Here is a 27,671-nt window from a genome sequence, read left to right on the forward strand (position 1 = left end):
CCTCACCTCCTGACGGCCTCTCCGCCTGCCCACCCCGCCCCAGGTTGTTGGGGGGAAAGCTTGCGATTGTCCCCAGTACCCCAAGGACGCCAAGGTTACGGGAAGTTTGGGGACCCGGGTAAGGGTGGTCCTCATTGGGGTCGGGGGCTGGGGAACGCATCTTCTACTTTTACGACCCAGCCCTGGCGGAGGGCACTTTCAAAGAGACACGGGATTTGCGTTTTATGACCGTGCTCATAAAGTGGCCCCTCGGCTTGTAAAGCTGCCCGCATCTTCCCGACGCCGGGGGTTTGCTGCCCGGGGCGCGGAGCTCCGACTCCGGGGAGGGGCTGCCTTTGAAATTTCAAAAGGGCAGAGCGCTGGGGAGGGGGAGGGGAGTTTAGGGCCTCTTCTGCAAGGTCTACTCAAAGAAAGAGGGGAGGGGACGGGGAGGAGACTTTCCGGGCCGCTGACACCCCGCACCCCGAGAAGAGGGGCTCGGCTTGAATCGTAGTGACCCTTGCCCCGCCAAGGCCACTGTGTTGGGGGCCATCGTGCCAAGCGGACTGGCGGTTTCTCCAAGCGGTTGGGTTTATTATAGGAAATTGTGTATTTATATTTGGCGAAAGATGTGCTTGGCCTGCGCCCTCCTGGGAGGCGGAGGCTGAGTCCCGGTCTACACGCACACGGCTGGTTCCCACGCAGAGTGGAGAGACCTTTCCTTTCTGTGTCTTGCTGGGCTGGCTCCCGTCTCCTGGTTGGTTTTGCGCTAGTCTGTGATAAAGACCTAGAGCTTCCACCTCCGTTCCCCACACAGGGAGTGAGTGTACTGTGGGAGTCCACACCAGTCCTTAGATGTCCGAGAGATCTGGGATGAGGCACCTGTCGCAGACTCTTGGCTTTGGATAAACAGCCTTCAGGGCGGTGGCCCACTCTCTGCTTAGACCCCACCCCCATTTAAGTCTGCGTTTGATATGTTTGGAAAACTACCAGTACCTCCAGTGCGGACTCCCCAACTGAAGTGGGGCAGCCCCCTGCTCATCTTTCGACCAGTCCTGCACACCCCAGGGCCGAGTTAGGTGCACTCGTGCCTGGAACCCCTCGGAGGCCAGCTTCAACAGCCAAGTTAGGAGCGAGGCCGCCCAGGACCCCTCCTCTCCGCCCTGCCCTACGCTTCCTCCAGAGGATAGACTACTAATTAAAACAAGGCCTCTGCGTCCCATATGCAGGGAGTTAGTTCTCCTTCCTCCTCCCTCCTTTCATTTGTCGGACTTAGCGGACAGACCTGAGGCTGGGACGCGCCCTGGACCCGCTAAGTCCTGGGGGGCAGACTCATGCCTCACCTTTGGATCCCCTGGTCCTCTGCCTTTCACGGGAGGAAACTGGGTCCCGGAGAACAGTAGTCTGGAAGGCGGAGGTTAACATAGTCAGAAACGCCACCCACCACCGTGTTAGTGACCCAAGAAAACACCTGAGGTATGGTGAGAGCTTGCAGCTTGTGTAAGGATAATTTTCTTGGATATTTATAGTCTAGTACGCTGTTTCCAAAACCTTTTAAGTTAGGTAAGATTCCTGGGCCTTCGCTTAGCTTTAAGACAGGCTGGTTTGCAAAGGGTCCTTCCTGACACTTTTGCCTTCTGCTCTCTTTTTTATTTCACATCCCCCCCTCCCCGCCCCTTGGGGCGTGGGGGCGTGGAAGTAGCCTGGGTGAGCTCAGCTCTGGAGCAGGGTGTGAGCTATTTGAGACTGCCCCCACGTAATTGGTCTTTTATGCTCTGGTTACTTCTACAGAGTTCCGACCTATTATTTTAACCATGACCACTTCACATTCCTTTCTCCCCCCCCCCACTCCCTTTAAATATATTAAGAAAAGAGGGAAAAAAAAAAAGCTAACAGAATTTCTTCCATCTGCTCAGCCCAGAAAAGAAAAAGGGAAAAGAAAAGAAAAGCAACAGATACACAGCGACTAAAAATAAGGGCCCCGAGATATCGAGAGTGGAAGGCAACTCTAATAAATGAAAGGACCCCTTTGATGGCTCCAGCTGAAAAGATATTTTATTTTTCTCTCTCCTGTGTGTGGGATTTGAGACGTGTGACTCCAGAGCAGCCGGGTCCCCTGCTGCTCAGCCCTGGCTCGGAAACTGGCCCCCCTCTGGCAAGCGTTAAGGAGAGCTAGGAGGAATTTTATGGCTGTCTCTCTCCCCTCAGCTCTTTTTTTTCTTTTGTCTTCTTTGAAGAACGACTTTAGACATTTTATTTACATATTTAACCAGGGATAAAAGAGGGAAGAGAAAGCTTTGGGGTGGGTGGGTGGGGGCTAGCCTGGGAATAGGGCTATGTTTAAATTAATGGAAATCTTATTAAGCTTCTCAAAAATTTGAGCAAGGATTTTTTTTTAATGAAACTTGATAATTAAACATGATTTTAAATAACATCTAAGAGAAAACGATACTTTGGGACCCCCAGTCTCCTAATATATCTATCTAATGTGAGATCTCAAAATACTGTCTGTGGATATTAGCTTAGAGTTTTTGTGAATGTCTACCTAGGAAAGAGCACAAAGTGTTCTGGAAGGAATACCCTCTTTAAGAGTCAGTGTCTTGAGCTAAATAATTTTGGGCATGGTGGGGAGTTGAAAGGAAGGCCCTGTTTAATTGGTAAAGTCAGAAGTTTTTTTAAAAAAAGTTCTTTGCCATAGGTTTCAGTAGTAACCAAAGCTGAATCCTTCCTCAGCATGTCTTGTGTGAAGAAGCCATAAACTTTTGAGAGGGTTTTTCTGAAATGGGATTAGAGAGAACTCAAATAATCTCTTTAAGGGGGAAAAAAAAGTACTGTGTCTTTTACAATAAAGAAAAATTAAGCCAGAAGCTTAGCCTGTTACAAGCTAATTGCAAGAGTAAGCATGCGGGGCATGGGCAGAGATTATAAAAAGACATGAACATCCTGTCTACCAGCTTGAAGATGAACCAGAGCCCTGTCTCCTTAATGTTTGTCTCGGTAGCTTCACCTTCACCGGCCTTTTTTTTTTTTTTTAGAATTTTCCTATTTGTGGGATCCAGTTGAGATTCCTGTTTGCATTTCCAAACTGTCCCTTGCAGTAAGGAAAGTGGTCCACTTACTAGTAATGGTCTCTTTTCCAACCACCTGGGTTTGGTCCCACTACTGCCTCACGGTTTTTTTTTTTTTTTTTTTGTAGGTAGTACATTAAAGTCATCCGAAGTGATACTTAGTTAACACGCACAAGCAAATACTCTCCGAGCAATAAAAACCACACACCTCATACTACAAAGCATTGCAGGCTGCCCCAAACTTAAGGACAAGTTTTAAGTCCACTTCAGGACATGTAAGATACTGGGTGGATGGGGGTGGTGAGGGGCAGAGAGAAAAGGCCCTTGGCCCTCTGCCTTATAAAATGTGCATGAAGGAGTGTCCGGGCCACGGCAGAACAATTTAGGCCGCTATTTTAAGGCCACTTCCCTTGAAATGTGGATTGAAATATTACCAGAGGTTCGCGGGGCGCTTTCGTGTGAATTGCAAATCAAGCATCGCTTTAATCCTCTTTCAAGGCCGGGCCTTGGATCGCTGGCGTCGCGCGGCTCCCCACTGCTTCTGGCGTAGAAGGGACCATTCAAGGGGGCAGTTCCCCTCCTCTGTTCCCACACTCCAAAAAACAACACCGCAGACAGACACCCTCCAACTAAATTAGATTAAACTCCTACTCTTCCACAGCGCATTAGCCTTTTTACAGCCCAGCTTCTGCCGATCGCTCCTCCCTGTTTAAAGACACAGAGCAGCTTTTCCCGGCTCAGTCACCTCCGCACAAACGCGTTGAAAAAAAAGATCTTTCAAAAGGTGGAAAGTGCACCAGGCGAAGTGACTTCGGATTGCCCCTTCAGGCAATCTGTGAGCAACACTTAAACCCGAGTATATAGAGTTCTTTAATTAAAAGAAAAAAAGATAAATAAACTTTACAGAATTACCTCACAAGAATGAAGGAGGCAAATGCGTGATTCTGTTCTGCGTTAATGCCCCAGAGAACACCAAAAGACAATTTGCTGAAATTAACACCCACTTCTACCGTTGTTCTTTGGGCTCATGCTTCTGAGGCCTCTGCCCTTCCTTAGCTGCTGGGCCAATATCTTTGTCCACCATCCCAGTTACCTCTGCTTCTTTTGGCCTTATTTATTTCCTGTCCCCAGTCTGGAAACTGCATGGTTGAGGGAGCCCACCAGGGTGACACAGTAAACTGCCCTATTCGGACATAAAGCTGGGATAAGCTTTAACCTCTGGCTCCCGAGAGTGGGTCTGAAAATTTCCTCTACCAGTTTCTAAAAGCAGTGGTTCTCCACCTGTGGGTTGAACCCTCCTTAAGCTCCCAAGGGTCCTTTCACAGAGTATGAGCTATCCTACAATATAAGATGTTTACATCAGGATTCATAACAGTAACAAAATTGTAGTTACGAAGTAGCAACAAAATAGTTTTATGCGTGAAGGTCATCACAACATGTACTTACTGGGTTGCAGCATTAGGAAGGTTGAAAACCACTGGTCTAGGGCCACCTGACTAGGGCTGAGCTATTTTCGGTTTCTGGGCCTTGGTTTTCTCATCAGAAAAATAGGACAGGCGCAAGGCTGTTTCCAAGGTGACATGTAATGTCAGTGCATCGTGAGACTTGACATTTTTCTTGGGTAGGGCATTGAAAAGGTGACAACATGTCGACCACAGTTAATACATCCCAAGCATCTCATGGTTAATCTCGATTTGTCAACTCTAGGACCCAGAAGTCATGTAGGAGCCGCTCCTCAGGTCACTTCTGTGAGGGGGTTTCTATATTAGGTTAATTGAGGTTGAAAGATTTACTCTAGCTGTGAGCAGCACCACAGGACTGAAGAAAAGGGAGAAAGTGAGCCAGACACCAGCATCCATCTCTCTCTGCTTCCTGACCGGATGCATTGTGAGCAGCTGCCCCACAATCCGGTTACCATGGCTCTCCACCATGATGGACTGTGCCTTAAACTATGAGCCGAAAATAAGCCCCGACTTCCTTAAGTTGCTTCTTGTTGATTAATCTATCACAGCAAACTAATAGTAAGACAGAATCCCAGAAATAAATCATTTAAAAGCCAACATGAGTCACTTTAACAGTGAGCCTTTGACACATCCATCTACTGAGCTCTGGGGGGCAAACCAAGATACTTGATTGTACAGGAACTGGTGAAACAAGATGAGGAAGAAATCTCTTCATCTCACAGATGGGAAACTGAGTCCCAAGAGTCATGTTAGAGCTGTGATCTGAGAAGCCCCATGTGGTTCAGGGGTCCTGGGTGACATCTGCCTCAGAACAGCATGTACCCAGGAAATGTCAGCAGTCAACTGGGACTTCTAGAAACAGACTCTGTGTGGCTGTCATCGTTCCCCCTGGATGGAGAAGCATCTGTGTTCTACAGTCTCTTAAGAGGGCTGTTCAAAGTCAGGGATTGTAGGGGAGAGATGTTTATTTATGACCTCAGATGTGGCATCTCAGGCTGGTTACTTAACCTCTCTGATCTGATTTCTGTTTCCTCTGCATCAAAATGAGGGTAATGATGCCATTTTAACTTATTTTTAGATTTGGGATGGAGTGAAACCTGACAGCTACAAGGAAGGATTTAGCAGGCTGGTTGGGATTTACTGGCCAGCAGACTCCCTGGCCGGCTGAGTGTGTGAGTGTTTGCCTGCAAGTGTGCGTGTATACATACCTGGTGGCTTCGGAGGTCAGAGAAGGGTGTCAGATCTCCCGGAACTTGAGTTATAGGTCGTTGTAAACCACCATGTAAGACCTGGGAAACTGAACCTGTGTCCTCTGCAAGAGCAGCAAATGTTCTTAATGGCTGAGCCATTTCTTCCACCCCTTTTAAAAATTCTCCATTGTCCTGCTGGAAGGCAGGATGGATGAACTGACAACCTCATGCCAGAGGGGTACCAATCTCCTTCCCCATGTGCGGCTAGGCACCTCTTTCTGTCTTGTGTGTAGCCAGGGAAGAGGAGCTGCAGATCTTCTCTGGGTTGCAGAGTGAGAGACAAAGCAAGGTCTCCTGAACAGTTCTCTGGATGCTTCTGGCTACTGAATTAACAGCAGAGCTTCCTCTGCTGCTGGGATCTGACAGTGTTGCCCCTCCTGGCCTTACCTACACATAACCAGCTCAGCCTCGCAAATGATTCAATGGTTCCTGAAGCTTGTGCTCTGCCTGCCTGCCTTCATCCACAGGACAACTTGGGAGCTAGAATAGACCAGAGGCCACCATGGGACCCTGAGTGCACTTTGCCCTTACTTGGTCAAAGGAAACCTGGGAGGCCCTTGTGGTTTGCTTTGGTAGTGGAGACCCCTTCCCTGAAAAGACTCAATCACTCCGGCAGTCACGTGTCCACCTGTTGTGGGCCAGCCCCCACCCATGCTTCTGTGGTGTAAGGTAAGGTGCCCTCCAAGGCCTGGTCTTGCACTCTAAGCTGCCACTGGCTTATCCCTCTGCCTGCCGACCCCTATAACCTCCAGCCTCATCCCTGTGTTTTTTTTTGTTCACATTCTTGGGGATAACCCATTGATTTGTTGATGGGTCATTCTCTGTTCTTCGCTGGGACAGGGATGAGATGGGGGGGTGGCACAAAGAGCCACAAACAGATGACTTTGCAGTCCCACAAAATGGCTTCCAGAAGGAGGTAGAGGGTAGGCCTAAGCATGTTAACATGGAGAACAGCCAAGTGGATCTTCAATGATGGGAGAGCAGAAAGGCCCAGAGGGCTGAAGGAGGTGAATGAAGGTAGCTGCAGACCTAGGCAGGACAGTTAGGGACAGTATCAAAGCCAAAGGTGTTGTGATAGAATCACAGCTCACGTCTGGACGGACAGACCAGACCAGGCAGAAAGGTTCCACGTGGAAGATGTTTGTTGAGGGCGACAGAGATGGGGGAAGGGGGGAAGAAGAGAGAAAAGGGAAAGGGGGACAGAAGGGTCTGCCTTATATTTAAATTATGACATAACTGCTGCCAGGTAAAGGTGAGAACCAAATGTATGCAGTGAATGTATGGGCACTGCCATGGCAACAAATGCACAGTTCCCTGTCGCCTGTAGATGATGTCATTGCTGGTATCAGAGGTGAAGGCAGTTCCTGATACCAACAAAAGGGACATCTGAGAGAGCATCACGTGAAAGAGAGCCACTTGGACTTGGGAAAAGAGTCAGCTAGCTGGTCAGGGCTGCATCTAGAGCAGCAATTCTCGACCTTCCTAATGCTGTGACCCTTTAACACAGTTCCTCGTGGTATGGTGACTTCCCGGACCATATCTTGTCACTACTTCACAGCTGTGACTTGGCTACTGTTATGAATCGTAATGTAAATATCCATCGAATGGGCAGGATATCTGATACACGACCCCCTGAAGGGGTCACGACCCACAGGTTGAGGACGGCTAGTCTAGAGCCGGATCAGTGTCTGGGTGTTCAAAGAAAACAGACCGCAAAATAGTCAAGGAAAGACTGAATCCCAACAGGCCGCAGAGCAGAGGCCGTCTGGGGATTCTGGCTTTCTTTGTCATCTGCCGCAGGGATAAACACTGTGATCAAAAACAACCTGGGGAGGAAAACAGGTTTCTTTCACCTTACAGCCCGCCATGAAGGGAAGGCAGGAACCTGAAGGCAGGGATTGAAGCAGAGACTATGAAGGAATACTGCTTACTGGCTTGAACCCCAGCCTTTGTAGATCAGGCTGGCCTCGAACTCACAGAGATCTGCCTGCCTTCCCCTCCCGAGTGCTGGGACTAAAGGCATGAGCCACCTCGCCCAGCTTTGGCTTGCATATGCCTAGGGATAGCACTGCCTTCAATGAGCTGGGCCCTCCCACATCCATCATGAAGAAAATGATCCCTAGTCTTGCCTACAGTCCAGTGTGATGGGGGCATCTTCTCAAGTGATGTCACTCTTCCCAGATGACCCTAGCTTGTATCTAGTTGACAAAAATCTAAGCACCACAGCAGAGAGACTCTTAGGCCTCATTGGCAGGTTTTAGTGGGCCTGTGATTATTTTCTGCGTGAAAGGCAGGGCTCTCTGGGCTCTGGGGAGATGTATGATTCTATCTGGCTTCAGTCTTTCCAAATTACTGGTGGCTGTGTCACACCTGGGTTGGGGTGGGGGCGAGAGGAAGAACTCAGCTGAGACACAGTTGCAAATAAGGCTTGGTGAGGTCTGGACCTGAGGTCAAGACATCCCTATTCAGATAGCCAACCTTGTATATGCCGAGGTCAGAGAGAGGTCTTTGTCTTCCACTTAAGATGAGACAGGCTGGGGGTGGGGTGGGATCTCTTGTTTTGCCTTTGTGTATACTAGGTTCACTGCTCCTGGGGATTCTGGGAATTCTACTTCTTCCTCCTATCTCACTGTGAGATAGGCTGGATGGTAGATACCCTCTACCATGCTCAGCTTAAATAAGTTCTAGGGATTTGAACCCAGGACCTTGTGCTTGTATAGGTCCCAGAGCCCCCCCCACCCCCATTCCCCTCTGTCCCTAATGCTTTTGTCACAATCCTCAGTATTGGGAAACTGAAATTCTGGAGCTAAAGGCTCCAGGCCAACACACCAGGCAGACCTTGAAGCTGGCTTTCCACTGTAGTTGTTAAGGACCCAGCGCAGAAGCCCAGTGGGCACCAGAGTCAAAGGGCAGAGGATGAGGAAGGGCAAGCTCTCTAGATTCTGCAGCTGCTGTCTTCGGAGTGAGCGATTCATGCCAGATCCTCTCCAGCCCATAGAGGCAGCTGAGCTTGCTGGGACTGAGACAAGTGAGCCAGGACTTGCCTGGCAAGTCTGGGCAGTCAGCTGCCACCTAAGACTGGAGATGGGGGCCAAGATGCCTACTGTCCCAGGAGGAGAACGTCAGGTGTAACAGCCAGCAGCGCTAGGTATCTGTTGGTCAACTGCTTTCCCAAGTCAGCTAGTCAAGTAAGTGCCTGGGGCTGGGTTAATGGGCACCTGCCTGCTCATCACCCCGAGGCAGGGGCCACTGTCATTGGCATGGGGCATCCAGCACTGAGTACTAAGAAGGCCCCATGAATGGATCTGGGTTTCTTGGTGAAAGAGGAAGCTACTCAGGGACTTTATCCTCCTGTGAGGGGGTTCAACCTCACCCAAGGACCCGGAGACCTGTGATTTGTCTTATCTGTCCCCAGGAGCATGTCGGGCATATTTGGATCTTTGGTGTTGAAAACAGGACTGTGGCCATGCTTGCCGTTTGCTCTTCTTGGTGCTGTGACAGAACAACTGACTCAAGGAGAAAGGGTTTGTTCTGCCTCACGGCTGGGGGATGCAGTCCACTGTGGAGGGAAAGGCGTGGTGGCCAGAGGTTGAGGCTATTGTTCATAGGGCACTCAGACAGGAGACAAAGATGGGATGGATGCTGATACCTGCTCACATCTCCCCTCCCGCTCAGTGCTCTTGCTGGAGGTGAGACGTCATCAGAGAAACTGAGTCTCATGGGCATGGCCTTAAGGGTTACATGGGAGATGGTTACATGGCAGGGGGGGTTCTGTTTGGCTCTCTGGGGCAGCAGAAGAGGTGGGGAGGTGGGGTGGGGGATGGGGAGGTAGAGTGGGGGATGGGGAGGTAGAGTGGGGGATGGGGAGGTAGAGTGGAGTGGAGGATAGGGGTTGAAGTAGGGAGGGAGTTAGGGAGGGAGAGGGGGTTAGGGAAGGGGAGTTGTTCAAGTTGGTTCTCTACTTCCTGTTTCTAAATAAATTTCAGTATCTGAGAAGTCACAATACCATGTTGATTCCACCACCGTGGGAGGCTGTGTGTGCTCAGAACATGAGCCAAGAGAAATCCTTCTCTAATTCACTTCTCGTCTGGTTTTTAATTATAGTAACAAGAAATGTGACCATTGTGCTGTGCTAGGGATGTCAGGTGGCTCTCCATCAACCACAATAATAACCTTGCCCATCGTCCTAGTCGCTGTGATAAAACACCAGCCAAAGCTCATCTGGGGAGGAAAGGGTTCAGCCACCACACTCTACCACTTTAACTTACAGGAAACAATCCGTGGTGTTGGGTTTGTTTGGTTGGTTTGGTTTGGCTTCTTTTTTTTTTTTTTTTTTTTTTTTGAGACAGGATCTCACTGCAATTCTGGCTGTCCTGGAACTCACTCTGTAGATCAAGCTCGCCTTGAACTCAAAGAGATCCCCCTGCCTCTGGCTCCCAAGTGCTGGGATTAAAGGCATGTGCCACCACAACCCTGGTGATGATCTTAACCTTAGTGGGAGACTGGTGTTCAGATCAGCTTCATCCAGAGGCACTACCTAAGGACCAGTTAGCGAAGGGGCTGGTTCCCTGGCTCATGTGTTCTAAAAATCCATGGATATTGAGTTCTTCTCCAGCTCTTGGCTGTGCTTCCCGTGGGGACTCTTTTGTGCTGCAAAGGAGACACTTCCTGCTTTGTAGCCTGTTCTTCAGAGAGAGGCAGGCTGAGTCCAGTCTCTGGACTCCCAATGCCTCATTCACGGCCCTGGATGCTCACTTGGGGGCATTTCTTTTCCTCTGCCCCTTTGCTGAAGCAGTCTGGTGTGAGCCTGGGAGGTAAAGGGCTGGAACTCTTCCTGTGTCCATGTTTTCAGAGATCTCTGGGTGGACCTTATCTGAGCCAAGCAATTCTTACACATACTTCATTCAGGAAGGCAAGGGAAGGATTCTTAAATCTTAGTAGTCTCTGGTACAATGTACAACAACAGGTCAGGTATTAGCTGAAATGGCAAAGCCACAACCAGGAAAACTCCAGAGCTGAGTTATTCAACAGCCGAAAACATTGTGAAGGATTTCACTTCATTTGCTGCCATTTTCAATCTATAGTCTTAGCCTCGACTAACTTCCCTCTTACCCTCAAGATTGCTGCTGTTGCTCTTGCCATCCCATACACAGTCTCTGCCCAATGGGAACAAAGAGGAGACACATTGGCCTTGATGACACTAAGCAGACCACCTGGGATGTGTCTTGGGAGAAGGACAGACCCTTGAGTGGAGCTGAGGGATTGGTGACCAACAGGCGTTATAAGGTCCTCTGGGTTTGGTCCCCAGGGACAGATTGTGGCATTTGGACTGTCCCAAAGAAGGACTCCTGCACACCATCCGTTTATTAACCACAGATCTGTTTCTGTGGGGTGAGCGCTTGCTGAGGTCAGCTCCTGTGTCAGAGTAATAACTGAGCCCAGAGCAGTCACCCACTGCCCCTGTTTGAAGGCATGATTGGACCCCATTCTAGCTCCCTCGAGAGTCATCTGATGTTTGAAGTAAGGTTTTCTTCTTAGGGTGGGGAGTTGGAGCTGGGTCACTGGTGTCCTACCTAGGGAGGCACCTGTTTCCTTCTGGCTTTGGCAGCCTGTGTATGTATTCACTGGGCCCAGGGAGTGGCCTAATTACCCACATAATAGCAGGTCACTGATGGCTTCAGGTTTCACAGAGGAGAAATATCTCCAAAGAGGCTTTTGATGTGGTTTATGAAGCCAGGAGGCTGAGGGCACCTCAGATTTTAAGTGCTTTATCAAATGCACAGGAGAAGAAAAAGGAAAAAGAAAAAGAAAAGAAAAAGAAACATTCCCAGAATGCTTTGCCTAAAGGACAGCGAAGTTCCAGAGTTCAGGTTTGGGAGTATGTATCTGTTCCTGCTTCTAGAAGGAGCAGGTCTCTGCCAGCCCATGGGCTCGGCTCTTCTTATAACATCAGTGTACATAGTTTCCCCAGAAAGAAGCGGCAGGACCATTGCCAAGTTTTGTAATTACAGAGTGTCTGTCATCTAGGGTCCCCACTGCTGAGCTCTGAGTGATCCCTCCCAGTCTCCTACATGCTTTCTACCTGTTCTTTCATGATGTCTTCTGAGCCTTGACGGGGTGGCATAGAAGCCCTAGTGAGTCTTTTCATTAACTGCTGCCCACCATAATGGGAAACTTCTCTGTGGGAGCAGCACAAATCTATAGGTATAAAAATAACCATGTAAAAGGCCGTTTGATGACATGAAACTTTAGAGAATTATTATCAATAAGTCTCCCCCTAGGGCCTAGGGCTTCCTGGGCCATGTCCTTTGACCATGTTTACAGTGACAGACATGAATTGCCTCCTGTGGAGGAGGTCTTAACCCAGTCGAGAGAGCAGTTGGTTACTTCATCAGCAGTGTTACCATGATTGCACCAGTGGGTTCATTTTTGCCTAGACCCAGGGCTACATAAAACCTTTGATGATTTTCCTACACAGACTGCATAGCACCTTCTGGGAAGGGTAGCTGTCAAAGTTGAAGGTGCTATGAAAACTATGTAGCTGGGCAAGCACCTCCTGGTCAATTCCAGGTTGATTTCTCTGTACCTGCAAAGTGTGTGGTGTCTTTAGCAGTAGGGTCTTTTTTTTTTTTAAGATTTATTTATTTTATTTATTTATTTATTTATTTATTTATTTATTTAATGCACATAAGTATACTGTAGCTGTCTTCAGATACACCCGAAGAAGGCACTGGATCCCATTACAGATGGTTGTGAGCCACCATGTGTTTGCTGGGAGTTGAACTCAGGACCTCTGGGAGAGCAACCAGTGCTCTTAACTTCTGGGCCATCTCTCCAGCCCAGCAATAGGGTCTTAACATGTAGTTATGGTGGGTGGCCAAGCCAATGGCAATAACCTTTCTTGTTTTCAGACTTCTTGGCTGATAACCTTAGCTCAGTAGTTTGAACCCACACATTGAGAACACATGGACCAGGCACTGGATTTCTCTCCTCAAATCTTGATTTCCTTTAGAGCAAACCAAGAAGGGCAACAGGCATCACTGCCAGGGCTCCCACCAGACAGACCTCAAAGGGAGCTCAAAAAGTGCAGGCTGGGGCAGGAGAGGGAATTCCCCCTTTGAGGACTGTGCAGCAAACCTGTGCTGCAGAGAAAGGTACATTTGGGGACGGGGAGAGTGATCTGGCTTGGTTTAAGGGTTATAGAAGAGATATCTGGGGTTCAAACAGAGCCTTGGAAAAGGCAATGGGAGCCCCTCTGACTGAGCAAAAATGTGGGATGCAGCCTGTATGAAGATACTATTGCTGCCAAGAGAGCTTCATGGAACTCTCTTGTGTTGAGGCGCTGGGATCACAGGCTGCAGGAGTTGATTCTGGGAATCCTGGAGGGAGACGGCTGAGAGGCAGAGCCAAAATTGGGGCAGCCAGTCAGTGTGATCTTGATGAAGAATGGGATAATAAAGCAAGAGGGACTGTGTGGGATTGTCCTCCGGCTGTTTGGTGAGACAGGCAGTGAGTACACTTTCTGGCCTGAGCACTGATTCTCAGGGCCTCCAATATCCTGACTGGACCTATGGTTCCTGATTTTCCAGAACAAGCCCAATGTGGATGGAGAAATGTTGAATACAAGGCACCTGGGGACAAGACACCGAAGGATGTGCCACCTATGTATGGAGTACCCAGAGGAACAGGTCTGTAACCATTTCCTCTGAATATACATTTAAATAATACTTTGGCTTATTGGGTTGAATAGTATTATTTTACATGCTTCTCTCTCTCTCTCTCTCTCTCTCTCTCTCTCTCTCTCTTTCTTTTCTTTGTTTGCTTGTAGGATTTCATGTAGCCCAGGCTGGTTACAAAATCACTATATAGCCAAGGATGAGTGAATCCCTGATTCTCCTGCCTCCACCTCACCTGTGCCAAGATGATAGACACCCCCCTCCACACACACACCACTTCTAGTTTCTTTTTTTAGATATCTATTTTATTATTTATGTATGTGTGTGCATACCTGTCTGTGTGGGGGCATATGCACATGAGTGTGATGTCTAGGTGGAAGAGGGCATCAGACCCCCTGAAATGGGAGTGGTTGCAACCTGCCTAACATAGGTGCTGGGAACCAAACTCAGGTCCTCTGCAAGAATACTACATGCTCTTATCCCCTGAGCTATCTGTCCAGCCTCAACTCCCAGCTTCTGTGGTACTGAAGATTTAATCCAGGGTTCCATGTACGCAAGACAAGCATTGGCCAACTGAGATATGTCCCTAGTCCATCTCTTCGATCTTTAAACAGTAGCTACAAGGGCAACCACTTCATTCCTGTATACACACACACACACACACACACACACACACACGCACACACACACGCACACGAACGCACGCACGCACTCACACACATACATACCACACACTCACACATATGTGCGTGCACGCGCACACACACACAGAAGTAATAAATACTTGAAACCCTGACTTTAGCTTTACATTACTCAGCCCCTGTTCCTGTTTGTTTCTGTTTCGTTTCTCTTTTATTTTGTTTTGTTTTTGTTTTTCAAGACACTGTTTCTTTGTGTAGCCCTGGCTGTCTTGGAACTAGCTTTGTACATCAGGTTGGCCTCGAATTCTGCCTGCCTCTGCCTCCTGAATGCTAGGATTAAAGGGGCCACCTTTCTCTATACAAGCAGGAGTAATCACAGAGTAAAGAGCCTCAGTTGAGGAAATGCCTTCATGAGAGCCAGTAAGGCATTTTCTCAACTAGTGATCAAGGAGGGAGGGCCCAGCCTATTATGGGTGGTGCCATCCCTGGGCTGGTGGTCCTGAGTTCTGTAAGAAATCAGGCTGAGCAAGTCAGGGGAGCAAGCCAGTAAGTGACATCCCTCCATGCCCTCTGCATCAGCTCCTGCTTCCTGACCTGCTTGAGTTCCAGTCCTGACTTCCTTTGGTGATGAACAGCAATGTGGTAGTGTAAGCTGAATAAACCCTTTCCTCCCCAACTTGCTTCTTGGTCATGATGTCTGTGCAGGAATAGAAACCCTGTGCCACCTTTCTTAGAGGCTCAGTGCACCTGGCTTGTCTCCTTTGTTCTATACAGGGGTTTTAAAAATGTGAATTTGCTCATGACCTCTAGTGACTTTCAAAGTATTCACTATTTTCATAAAAACCAGAGCTTCTGTATCAGCTTTTCCAAAGCTCTCAATGTTGGGTCAGGGCCCAGGTCTGACTGCAAGATGGAGCTGTTGTGCCCTACAGATGAGATTCAACTATTGAGTCCTGGTACTCAACTTGGCCCTTTCAATGCCTGCAGGGCCTCAGTGCAGACAGCAGATGACATCCATTCTAGTCACCATGAATGTGGGAACTCCCTGGGTCAACTGGGGTGACCCTGCACCCAGTCACACAGTGAGATAAGAGTGCCGGGGCCATGCCCCAGTTGCAACAGAGAAGGCTCTGGCCCCTGCCTCTGTTTCCCTGCGTGGGAAGCAGTGTAATTATATGTATAGGGCAGAGCTGGGAAGCCTAATTACTGTGTGGGAAGCGGGATTCTTCCCACCTGGGCGAAGATGGTGGTCTCCCTGGCCCCTCAACCCGTGGGAGGCCCAGACTGCTTGGATACCAGGGAGAGATGAGTGTGCTCACTTTAGGATGCTGGCCTAGGCAAACTCGAGAATCTATAGTGTCGTCCTTAACCCTGTGCTTTGGAGGTTGAAAGAGACATCTGAAATTGCCAAGCATGGATTTCCACCCTGGACTTTCACATTGGCTGCACCCTTGGCAGAATTAATACTCCTAATGTTTATACCCTCTTCTCTCTTCCAGGCCCCAGTACCCAGAGTTCTCCCAGGAGAAGGAAGACAGTACAAAGACAGTGAGGAAGAGAATGGAAGTCTCACACTGGGATGCATGTCTGTGTGGAAGAGATTTCATGTCCCTGAAGGTCAGGATAGTTCTGGCATAGGGACCTGAGTGACCTAGGGCAAACAGATCACTGGGTTTCAGTTTGTTTGTTTGTTTTGTTTTTAAACTAATTTATTTTTATTTCATGCACATTGGTATTTTGCCCACATGCATATCTGTATGAGGGCATCAGGTCCCCTAGAATTGGAATTACAGATTGTTGTTAGCTGCCATGTGGGTGCTGGGAATTGAATCCATGCCCTGGAAGAGCAATCGGTGCTCCTAACCTCTGAGTCATCCCTCGAGACACCCAAGGTCTCTGTTTTGATGCTGAAGGCAAAGCCAACTCCTGTGGAGATTGGAAGCACCTGCAAGTAAGTGTTCATAGAATTGGGGCCAACCTTGAGGGGTTTTCTGGACACCCTCCGCTGGCTCCCCAAGTCAATAATAAAATTGAAATCAGAAGAGAGGGTCTCTGGTGGGCCCAATCACTGCAGGTGACCATTTGCTCTCCTGAGGACTTGCAAAATGAGTTGTGTTTGACAAAGCAATATTGATATCACTAGAGGTGTGTGTTGGCAGGTAAGGAGGTGTCTTAGGAGCCAGATAAAAAGGATGGTATTCCATCTCAGCCTTCCCCCCAACCCCTGGGTCCTTCTTGGCCCCCTCTGCCTACCTTACCTAACTCCTGAGCTCTTGATCTGGTACTCATACTCACACTGACCAACTCTTGAAGGTATTGCCTCTTTGAAGCATGGTTCCCATTTGTATTTATTTCATAAACAGTGGGTATCTCTGAGGTATCCAGGTTAGGGCTGGGAGGTCACAGACTCTTAGACAGATAGGCAAAGGAATGCTATGGGTAGGAGTCTGGCCAGCTCTTGCTTTGCATTGTCTTTGTTCCTGAGACACCAGTCCCAACTCAGTGTGATCTTGAACTCTGCATTCCTTCACCCAACAGATCCCAAGAAGACTGTGGTCACTGTCCCTATTTCAAAGCCAGAGAATAGTGGTAGAAACTCAGCAGCCTGCCCATGGGTGCAAAGAGACAAGGCCAGGTGCAGCCTGTGCCCACGATCTTGGAAGCTTGGTGATGGTGCTATGTAGGGTCTAGGGAGTTTGTCTTGGGGTTGTTGTATTTTAGAATAGGGCCATCTATGGCTGAGGCCACAGAGACCAGGACCTCTCTGAACTCTTGCATGGTACCTCACTAGGGTCTTCCTGAGAGAAATGATTCCTGTCCATCATTGAAGATGCCCATTGTGGAACCCCGGGAGAAGCTGTGGCTCCCATGATACATAAAGGAAGCAGACCAATGATGGCATGTACTGGACTCCTGTAAGGCTATGGATGTTATTCACTCCTGTAAGGCTATGGATGTTATCACAGACCTGTCACCAACTACAGCAGCATTTGCACTCTGAGGCCTTACTTTGTCCTCACTTCTCTTTGACAATCTGTTCCTGGATTCTCACTATCACTCAGAGAAAGCAGGGACCCCAAACACACTTGCATTGTTGTTCACATATATGGCCATTAGAAAAGACTTAGGCAAGATGGTTCATCTTCATTGGCAACTTGGTAGGACATAGAATCACAACAGCAACATTGCTGGGTGTGGCTATGACGGTCTTTTAAGACCTGGTTAACGAAGGAGAGAAGATGTACCCTGAATGTGGTTGCTACTGTCCTATGGGCTAGGGTCCTGAACTGAATAAAAAGCTGCAAGTGAGTTGAGTACCAGCATCCATCTCTCTTTGCTTCTTGAATGTGGATACAGTGTGACCAGCTGCCTCATGCTCCTGCCACCATGCCTTCTCTACCATGATGGAGTGTACTTTCAAACTGTGAGCCTAGATAAACCCTTCCTCCAGTTGCTTTTGTCACAACAATTAGTAAGGTGACTAGAACTCTGTAAAAATACAAACTTCCGGCGGAGACATGACAGTCACTGGATCCTCACGATATAGTTACTCCTCCTATATCTGCTCACACTTTATTCATTCTGGAGTCATGCTTACACAAAACAGGCAGGCTGGATCTCACTACATGAACCCTGTTGAAACCTTGTGTTCTTTTGTGTCCTGAGAGCGCCTCCCCTCCTTTTCTCCCCCGAACCACTTTCTGTGTGCCTGTGTGTGCACATTTCTGTGCATGTGTACGGAGGCCAGAGGGCACCCTTGAATGCCATTCACTAAGTGCCATTCACATTTTGTTGTGCTGGAACTTTACCTAATAAGTGGGGTAAACTGGCCAGTAAGCCTCAGGCATGTTTCTGTCTCTACCTTCTCAGTGCTGAGATTGCAAGTTTGAACCTTGTATCTAGCCTTTAACACGAATTCTGGGGATCCAACATCGGGCTCTCCCGCTTACAAGACAAGGGCTTTGCTGACGGAGCCATCTCCTCAGCCCTCGGTGTCACGCACTTGCTATCTTGTCACTCACCCAAAACAAACTGTTGAAGGCTCTCGGTTCTGAGTGCTGAGGGCAAGCTAGCCAGCTGGTCATCCAGTTTGGGGACTGGGATCAGAGTGTGGGATGGGTGGGATTTATCACCCCAGTCCCCTGTCTAGACAGACAGGTTCCCAGAGGTTTGGTGATGCTTCCTAAGGGCATGCAGAAAGGATCCTGAAACTTCTTGTTTTCTTTGGCTGTGACACACTTCCCTTGGCCCCTTTAAAAGTCTCCAGCGTGGGCTAGCAAGATGACTCTGTGGGTAAAGTTACTTGCTGCCAGCCAAGCCCGACTGATGACTTGAGTTCCACCTCTGGGACCCACCTAATGGAAGGAGAGAGCTGATTCCAAGTTGTCCTCTGACTTTCGAGTGCATCTCTCTCTCTCTCTCTCTCACACACACACACACACACACACACACACACACACACACACACACACACTTTTTTTTTTATTGCCCTCTTGTGGGGGATGGGGGAAGAGGCTTCATGTCCAGCATGTCCAGTGGTATCTTTTATAGACCTCCATCTCCCAGGGCTTGGGGATGAACACACATATAAAAAGACTCCTTCCCTGTCCACAAAGACAGAGACAAGCTTTATAAGACAATACCAGCGGCTACCAAGGCACGTAGCAGGGGGCCTGGGAAAGCCGAGGGACAAAAGCCTTCCTCCAGGGTTGACTCAGAACACAGCCCGGCCTGTAGCCAGGCAGTTGGTGCCCCTGGCTTTTTAAGGGGCTCCTTGAGAGGATCCCAGGATCATAAGGCTGTTTTGTGAAAAGCTTCTCCCCCAGCAGATTCCCATTAGTGGAGGCTGGGGGGAAGTGTGGTGAGTGGGCGGGTGGGCTAAGGAGTGGGGTTGAAGGAGCACTCTGGGTGGTCTGAAAGCAGGCATGGGGCTGGGGACCGGGAGGCGCCAGCCAGTCATCCTTACAAGAGACTTAGAGAAATGCAGGCTCCACTGCGAGGCTGGGTGGCGGCTGTGATGGCTGAGAGTCAGGGTTGGGGGGTCATCTTTACGCTCAAATGTTCTTTGCTGGTTTCCAGAAAGTACAGGGAATGAACTCTAGCGCCTGGCCTCTGTTTCTCTGCTGCAGAACTCAAAGCAACATATATACAGTACCCCCTTACCCCCCCCCCCAGCCTTGCCTTACCACTCAAAATATGTCCTGCACCCCAGCAAGAGAGAGGGCATCACCCTAGCCTCCAGCTCTCCTCTTAGCTGTCGAGAAGGCAGCTAACAGGTGACGTGTAGGTGTGCTTTCAGAGCCAGACTTGGAAAGACCTAAGGGTGAATGAAGGTAGAGCTAGGACTTGTGAGGAAGGAGTAACATTACCCAAGCTTTCAGCTCATAGCTGTGTTACAGAAGTGAGTCACTGTGGCTTCAGAGCAGGGAGCCGGCTCCGTGGTACAAGTGAGACTCCATCTCTGTGCAGCACCTGTCCTGACCCTGCTTGGGGGTTTGCATACGGTCTCTCCTGCCCATTAGCTATCTACATTATGATTGGCAACAGTAGCAGAGTTACAGTTATAAAGTAGCAATGGAAGTAATGTTCAGTCTGGGGGTCAAGAGGAGTTCCAAGAGGAACTGTGTTAAAGGGTCACAGCATTAGGAAGGTTGAGAACCACTGCTTTATCTTATGCCCTATCTATCTGTCACCAATTCATCATTTATCAATCACCTGTCTATATATTAATTATCTGTTATCTGTCTAAAATCTGCTTGTTAGTTATCAATTCTCCATCTAGCTACAATCTATGAATTTCTCTATCATCTACATATATTCCTACAGACCTATATCTTTTATATATGATCTGTTACCATCCCCTGCATCTCTGTCCCTCCCTACAGCTTTCTCTCTGTCCAGCTCCTGGTAGCTGACCCCTCCCCTCAGTCCTGTCTCCTCTGCAGCCAATGGCTGGCATGAACTCATCTCTCTTTCTATCTGACTACCAGGCTCTGTTCCTACACAGGGGGACTTAGGTAAAGAACAGGCAGGTTACCGAAGGCCCAGGGTGCTCTCCGTATTTAGATGGCTCACACAGGTGTGGGCTGGGTGTGTGAATCCTTAGAGGTTGAGCAACACATCTGTTCCCATTGACCCTTCTGTTGCTCCACACTAGACTCTGCCCTGTGCCAGATGAAGGCCCATTAGGATCCATTATAACCCTGTTCATCCTTCCCAAAGAACCCTGCCCCTAGGCAGACGGTGAGGGACGGTGAAAGGGACAGGGAGACCTTCTTGACACACTTCAGACCAGGTCAATCCCAGAAGCACCAGGCTGTCAGAAACCTTGAGGACCAAGGAATCAGAGCAGTGGTTAGCACAGGGATGCAATGCCAGGACCAGGAGCTCCCCTGAAATAGAAAGCAGGAAATTCTGATGAAATGCCTGTTCACCTGGCAGGGTCATGAGGGCCGGTCACTGGCCGCCTCAGCTGCCTCCCCCCATCCCCGGGTCAAAAGCCACTTCCTGCCTTCCTTCCCTCCTACCCTGGGATGGTAACGAAAAGCTGACTCCTCCCTGTGTGGTTCGAAGCTGGCTGCCTCCCCTTCTCACAACCCTCTCTACACCCAGGAGCTGCGTGCCCCTCTCCCTGGGGCATAGGCCTCCTCTTCAGACAGACAACCTGGAGCAGGGAACCCCCGCCTGTCCGTCCTCACAGACAATGCGCTCAGCACCAGGGCCCGGAGCCAGCCTGCTTGTTTGCCCCTGTGACTCATGGTTGCTGGAATCACCACCATCAGCAGCTCACACCTCCTATTCTGGCCAGCTTGGGCTGTGCTCTGCACAGGGAGTGCCAATGGTTCATAGGAGTGGCTTAGGTACAGACAGCAAACTCTTTCTTTTTTTGGGTTTTTTTTTTTTTTTTTTTTTTTTTTTTTTTTTTTGGTTTTGGTGTAGACTTACATTTAGGCATAGGGCAGCTCCTGTTTGCCTAATTGTGACTATTGAGTCTTTGACCTACTGGGAGGTCAGTGTGGTTCTCCTGACCCCCCTGGTGTTTCCCTTGCAGGTGTTCTCCAGGCTGCTCAAGTATTTACCGGCTCTGTGTGTGACTCATATCCAGGAGATGAGGCATCCAGGCGGCTTCCCCGGGGTAAATTTCTGCATCCAGAAGATGAGCCTCCATCTTCTAGATGAATGTGTTGTCCCTTCAGCCCCAACGATTCTTTAGGACGAGTGGAGAATCTTCCTTGCGGTTATTTACCAGGCATGTTAGTATCCGTGAGCCATGGAAGCAGGGGCGTCTGGAGTTAGTGGGGAGGGGAGTGAGATAATAACATAAATTCATAGGACAGACTCTGAAGAGTGTGCTCAGCCGGACTGGCCCGGAAGGTTCCAGAAAGCTGCCCCTTTGCCTCTTGTCCTGTTTGCTGGTTAAAGCATCCCCCAACTTGTGGTTCTTCAAGCCCCTCTGTTTCTTCTTTAAGTGGCTTCTTTCTTACGTGTCTCTGTGTACCAACTCTTCTGATGGGCAGTGCCAGCTCACCTAAATGTTCTTAGTTCCAAAAGAGTCACATCCTGGGGTCTAATTTAGGATTCGGATTTATCTTTGGGGGATTGCTCCTCCACTCTTAGTACCTTCCATAATTTTGAGACTGGGTCTCACCAAGTTACCCAGACTAATCTCAAGTTCACTCTGTAGGTGGCCATGAACTTGCCGTCCTTTTGCCTCAACCTCCCTAGAGGCCAGGATGACAGGCCTGTGATATTAAACCATGCTAATTTCCTTCTTATTAGGATTACTAGTTTCCTTAGTCAGCCATCAAACCCGACAAATATTATAAATGTGGATGGCAAGAAAGAGGGTATCTGAGTATGGAGTCTTGGGTCCTGATGCCCAGGAGCATAAGAAGGGGAGGCTAAGGACCAGGACTAGAGGAGGCTGGTTTCTTTCTGCCCTGTGAAAGAGGCTAAAGTAGAAGCTATTATACTCCTGCCTTCACCAGGACACATTTCAGGAAAAGAAACAACTAGGCCATGCTCTGAGGGACAATGAAAGAAGAGGCTCCAGAACTTTCTAAGAAGTAGCTTCTAAAGCAGTGATTCCCAACCTGTTGTTTGCAACCCCCCACGGGGTCAAACAATCCTTTCCTGCATATCAGATATTACATCATGATTCATAACAGTAGCAAAATTAAAGTTATGGAGTAGCAATGAAAATAATTTTCTAATTGGGGGTCACCCTAACACGAGGAACTAGCTATTGAAGGGCCACAGGGTTAGGAGGTTGAGAACTGCTGAGCTGCATACTTCTTGTCAATGGCTGCCTAGAGTGCAGAAGTCAGTAGGTCAGAGCCTCGAGGCCTGGCTGGGACAGAACCAACCCAGCTTACATGTTTATGAGACTTATTAACTACAATGGGTATCTTGGGGACTTGGGAGCTTATGTCATCTTTCCTGGTGGGCACTGTCCTCGGTGAAATTTCTGATTTCAGTCCTAACCACTCTTGCTAAGCTTTTGCATGTATCAGCCATGTGGCTCCTCTAAGGTTGTATAATGTCAGTCTTATTAGAGATTTAAATTCCCCACTCCATTTTAAAGGTGGGGAAATGGAGGCACAGGTGGAGATTGAGCTGCGTTCAGCCAGCTCTTTGTGGCAGAATAGATGTGACTCACAGCTTCACATGGTTTAACTATACTTTAAACAGTACTCAGGATAGAACTCATGCTTGGGAGGAGAGCTCTACCACTGAGTCAACTTTTGGAGATCGTTCAGGATCACAGGAAATAACACAGCAATCCCATGCACCCTTGGGGAAGCTGTTTCACAGCAGATCTGATGTCTTATCCAAACATTGTCCTACTCTGCAAACTGATACATTGTTTTAGTTTGAATCTGATGTCAGTGTTTCTAGTTACAATGATGTCTATTGTGTACAAGGTTCCTTAAGAAAACCTCCAGAGAAATGGAGATGGTGGTCCTCAGAGATGCTTAGGGGTGTAATATCCTACCTGGGCCCCATCACAAAGTAGCTCCTCCATCGGTGTGAGCTAGACTTGCAACCACTTTCCCGATCAGGAGGAGAGTCAGGTAATCCTTGTGGGATTCTTGTCGGCTTGTGATAATAGATGAAGGATCCTAAATGAACAGGAGAATAAGTCAAGAACGGTGACCGAGCATTATCCGGCTTCCTCTGAGGATGATGCTACGCTGCGAGGAAACCCTTGCTCCCTCTGTGGAGACACTCGATGGACAGACCACAAGAGGTTGCTATGACCCCAGTCTATAGAAGGCCACTAGTGATGGGGACGTGCCAACTTCCAGCTGTAACAAGAGAGACAAGGGCAATGACCCTATTCTGTTGCATCCTCACCCCGCAGGAAACCAAGGAAGTGATGGTGTGGTGTTTATGTCCTTATGGTGTTTATGTAGCTCTGAGAACTGTGACCTAGTCCTGCAATTGCTTCCTGGGTAACTGCTGATCATACTTTCACCTTCAGTGTGCTGAGTACAGGGTATGTTATACTGGGTCGTGGTGGCCTTGGGCACCTCCATTCCGGCAAGCCCAGAAGGTGAAAGTGGCCTGTGGCTTTCTCCTCTGCCAGGGTTTGTTTATGTTGCTGTTTTATTCTTTTTTTTTTTTTTTTAATGAGAAGGAAACTTGGCCTGGATCCTCGAAGAGCTTTGAAGCTCCTGCCAGACAACTCAGCCAAGGAGCTCTTGGGTCTGATGGTGCCACTTCAGCTGGCCTGAGCAGAATTAGCTATGAGCCACTTTTTGTGGCCTTGTAGAGGTCTTTGTCCAGCCTTCAGCGTCTAACTTGGGTTGGGTTCAGAGACATGTGAGGAAGTAGAGTGCTTAGGCCCTGGCTCCGAGTCCCTTAGGGTCACTCCTTTTGAAGCTGTTTATAGAGGTCCATCTTGGGCTTCTTGGGTTCCTCCTCATAGTCTTCTAAGGAAGAAGTAGGGGTCAGTAAAGATGGGAAAAAGCCAGTTATTTTTCATGGGTTAGGCCGGGGCTCAAGTTTGCAGAGTCTATAAAAATAAGCCTTAGAGCAAGGGTTTCCAGTTCATCAGGGAGGGTGGGCAGGAGGAATTCCTAGGGACAGCTGCGGGGTGGAAACTGCCCATGGAGAAGCCAGAGACAAGAATGACCTGAGGTTGGGCACTGTGGCCCAGACCCTTGATTAACTTTCCCGTGGGAACTAGGGACAGTGACAGAGGGCCATGGCTCATACTGGCACAGTGTCTGGAACATGTATTTTTTTAAAAAAGATTTACTTATTATATATAAGTACACTATAACTGCCTTCAGACACACCAGAAGAGGACATCAGAACTCATCACAGATGGTTGTGAGCCACCATGTGGTTGCTGAAATTTTAACTCAGGATCTCTGGGAGAGCAGTCAGTGCTCTTAACCACTGAGCCACCTCTCCAGCCCAGAACATGTCTCTGTAGCATCCTATCAGCAAAAGGTGTCCTAACGTCCAAACACCCAACCTCTCTCCCCCACATCTTACATCCTAGGGTCCTATGCTTTCTTGAGGAAGCTTTCTTCACATTCTTCTCATGCTCTCTTACTACCTGCAAGGGTGGCCGACCACATTGCCATATCTCTTGGCCATGCTAATTGGCTCACAGGCAGGTACCTGACCAAATTCTGGCCAATAATAGCCATGCTTAGAATTTGGTTCAGACCTATAAGTAGAAGGAAGGAAGCTCACTTTCTATAGAGCATCAATCAGAGATGCAAAGCTGAGACCCCTAACTGGGGGACATCATGGGGACAGCGCACATTGGAGAAAGCAGGTGGGAGCATACAGTTGCACCCATCCCCACCCATTCCCTCACCCTCTGTTAAGTGAAGTGTCTTAATTACGTTTGTTATTACTATGACCAAATGCCTTTAGAAGCAACTTAAGGGAAAAGAGTTAATTTTGGTCTACAGTTCCTGCAAATCGTGGTGGGAAAGGGAGGGTAGACTTCATGGTGGCATAGTATGATGTCTCTCATACCTTGGCAGATCAGGACACAGAAAGCCAGACTAGAAGCCCCAAATTAGAGCCAGGCCATTACCCTCTAAGACCCTACCCCCAGTGACCCATCTCTGTCTTCTGTGTCTGCCGCCTCAAAATTTCCTCAAAGTTTCCACCAACTCCACAAACAGCACTACCAGCTAATACCAACTGTTCAAACCTTTGACCAGAGGGGAAAATGTCCCATCCCAAACCCCAACTCAGCAAGACAATCTTTGTATTTTATTAAGATTTATTTTTATTTTCAGTTGTGTGTGTGTGTGTGTGTGTTGTGTGTGTGGTGATGAGGATGGCACTGTTGTGCCTGCCAGTTACACAATTAGCAAGCACTCATTATGCACCTATGGTTTACCGTAAGAGTTGTTTAAAAATTAAAGAAACTTTTTTTTTTTTTTTTTTTAAATTTAAAAGCATACAACAAAGACTGTTCAAAGTGTTTGCAAAATGTCACAAATCTCAAAGGGCCAGGAAATGGCTCAGTAGGTAAAGTATTGCCTTGTAACCATAGGTATGGGAGTTCAGTTCCTAATGTTCATGTTATTAAAGAACAAAAAAGAAAAACAAAACAAAACAGAATGGTGGTTCACACTTCTAATTCCAGCACTAGGTAGGTAAGAGACAGGAGGATGCCTGGGACTTACTGGCCAGCCAGTCTGCCTAGTTGGTATGCTCCAGGCTAGTGAGAGCCTCCACCTCAAAGCACAAGATAAACAGTTACTTTGGTAAAAACCACCGTGACATCAACTTGGGGAGGAAAGAATTTATTTCATCTTACAACTTACAGTGCATCATGAAGAAAAGTCCAGTACTACAGGCAGGGACCTGGAAGCAGAAACTGAACTTGGGGCCCCAGAGAAATGGTGCTTCTTAGTTTGTTCCGCTTGGCTTGCTCAATCTTCTATCAAGAAAATGCACCATAGGCTTTCTCACAGGCCAACTTAGTGGGGGAATTTTCTCAACTGAGCTTCCCTGCTCTCAGGAGACTGTGGTTTATGCTACATTGACATAAAACTTGTCAGCATGGTACCTTAGGGAGGACAAGGGCAACCGTCTTCTGGTGCAACTCCCCCCCCCCACACACACACACAAATTATGCAACTGAAAGTTCAAATTCCAGGGGGTGACTGAGTTGCCCCTCTGGCTTCTTGTTAACAGCCTAAGTAAGACAGACTCACTCTTCTTCTTTGATTTATACAAAAGACCGGCACAAAATGTCACAGAGACAAAGAAATACTTGCCAGCTGAGAGAGTGTGTATGTGGGGTGGAGTTGTCCTGGTCAGCCCCTGTGAGCCCCCTGCCTGGATCTCCTGATGCAGATTGAGCCGGGGCACTATACCTGTCTTTACTGCATTCAATTTCCTCCTCTTGGGAAGCACGGGTCCTCTGTGGGTGTGTAACCAGGGCAGAAGAAGCTGTGGGTCTAGGTAGGAGATTAGAAGGACATGCATTGGCAGGTACACCAGTTCCTGCTGTGGAGAGCAGCAAGCACTTCTCTGCATCCAGCCCCACAGGTGCCTACTAAGCTCTGTGGGCCTTAGTTTCCTCTGGGCATGCCCATGAGCAAGTTTCTAGACTAGCTCCAGCGAGCTAGAAAGACTCACTCTGGATACCGGCAGCACTATTCTGTGGTCTGGAGGTCTAGACCAAACAAAAAGGAGACAGTGAGCTGAGCACCAGCTCCACCTCCCTCTCTTTTGCCTGACTGCGGACACAATGTGAGCAGCTGCCTCACCCTCCTGCCGCCATGCCTTCCCCGTCATGGTGGACTGTACCCTTAAACTGAGCCACAACAAACCTGTCCATCCCTAAGTTGCTTTGATGGTTTATTTTGTCGCAGAAAAAAGGGAGTAACTAAGACAGTGAGGAGCCCCTGGAATGAGAAGCTGCTTTTGTTAAGTGATCTTGGGTCCTCAGAAGGCCATTTCCAGATTATTCTTCAAGCCTGAGGCAGACTGCCTTGTGCAGAGATGCTCCCTCATCCATGCTGACTGCGGCAGTATTGTCAGTGTTCAAGTTACAGACTCAGCTGGATGCCCTCCAATAGATGAAAGAATAAAGGAAGGTAGCATGCACACACAGTAGGGTATTAGTCATAAAGAAAGAAATTACATCACCACAGGGAAATGGATGGAGCTGGAGACCATTGAGTCAAGCAAAATGAGGACTCAGGAAGACACAGATCCTCCTCTCATGAGGAACAAAGATGATACATATGTATATGATACTATATATAAATATATATATATGGTGCAAACAGAGTAGTGTATTCAAATATAAGGTACACTTGGATTAAAACGTCACAAAGTATGAAATTTATTATTGTGTACAATAAACATATGCTAATATATTTCCTATAACATGAATAAAATCGTAAACCCTCATCTTTTGCAGGTTTAGAGAGGATGGACTGCGGCAACCCAGGGTGGAGGAGATCAAACCAATAAGGATCCACCCATTAATGTGTCTCTGATGGCCACTGCATCAAACCCCAGACTGGGCAACTCGCAATCAATAGACAGTCACTTGCGGCTCCAGAGGATGCAAGGTCAAGACAGCTCTGTGTCCCCCAGT

General features: G+C 48.4%; 1 protein-coding gene across 1 annotated transcript; it reads left to right on the plus strand.

The window, feature by feature from the left end:
• Nucleotides 1–28: 28 nt before the first annotated feature.
• Nucleotides 29–27,671, plus strand: LOC308439389 (uncharacterized protein). The gene is made up of 5 exons (XM_080941177.1): nucleotides 29–118; nucleotides 13,350–13,448; nucleotides 15,577–15,694; nucleotides 21,129–21,212; nucleotides 27,492–27,671. Exons 2-5 carry the CDS (start codon nucleotides 13,374–13,376, stop codon nucleotides 27,542–27,544), a joined length of 330 nt encoding a protein of 109 aa, XP_080797303.1. The 5' UTR covers nucleotides 29–118; nucleotides 13,350–13,373; the 3' UTR covers nucleotides 27,545–27,671.

Source organism: Micromys minutus (assembly GCF_963924665.1).
Source record: "Micromys minutus genome assembly, chromosome: 29".
In the NCBI taxonomy this organism is placed as follows: Eukaryota; Metazoa; Chordata; class Mammalia; order Rodentia; family Muridae; genus Micromys; species Micromys minutus.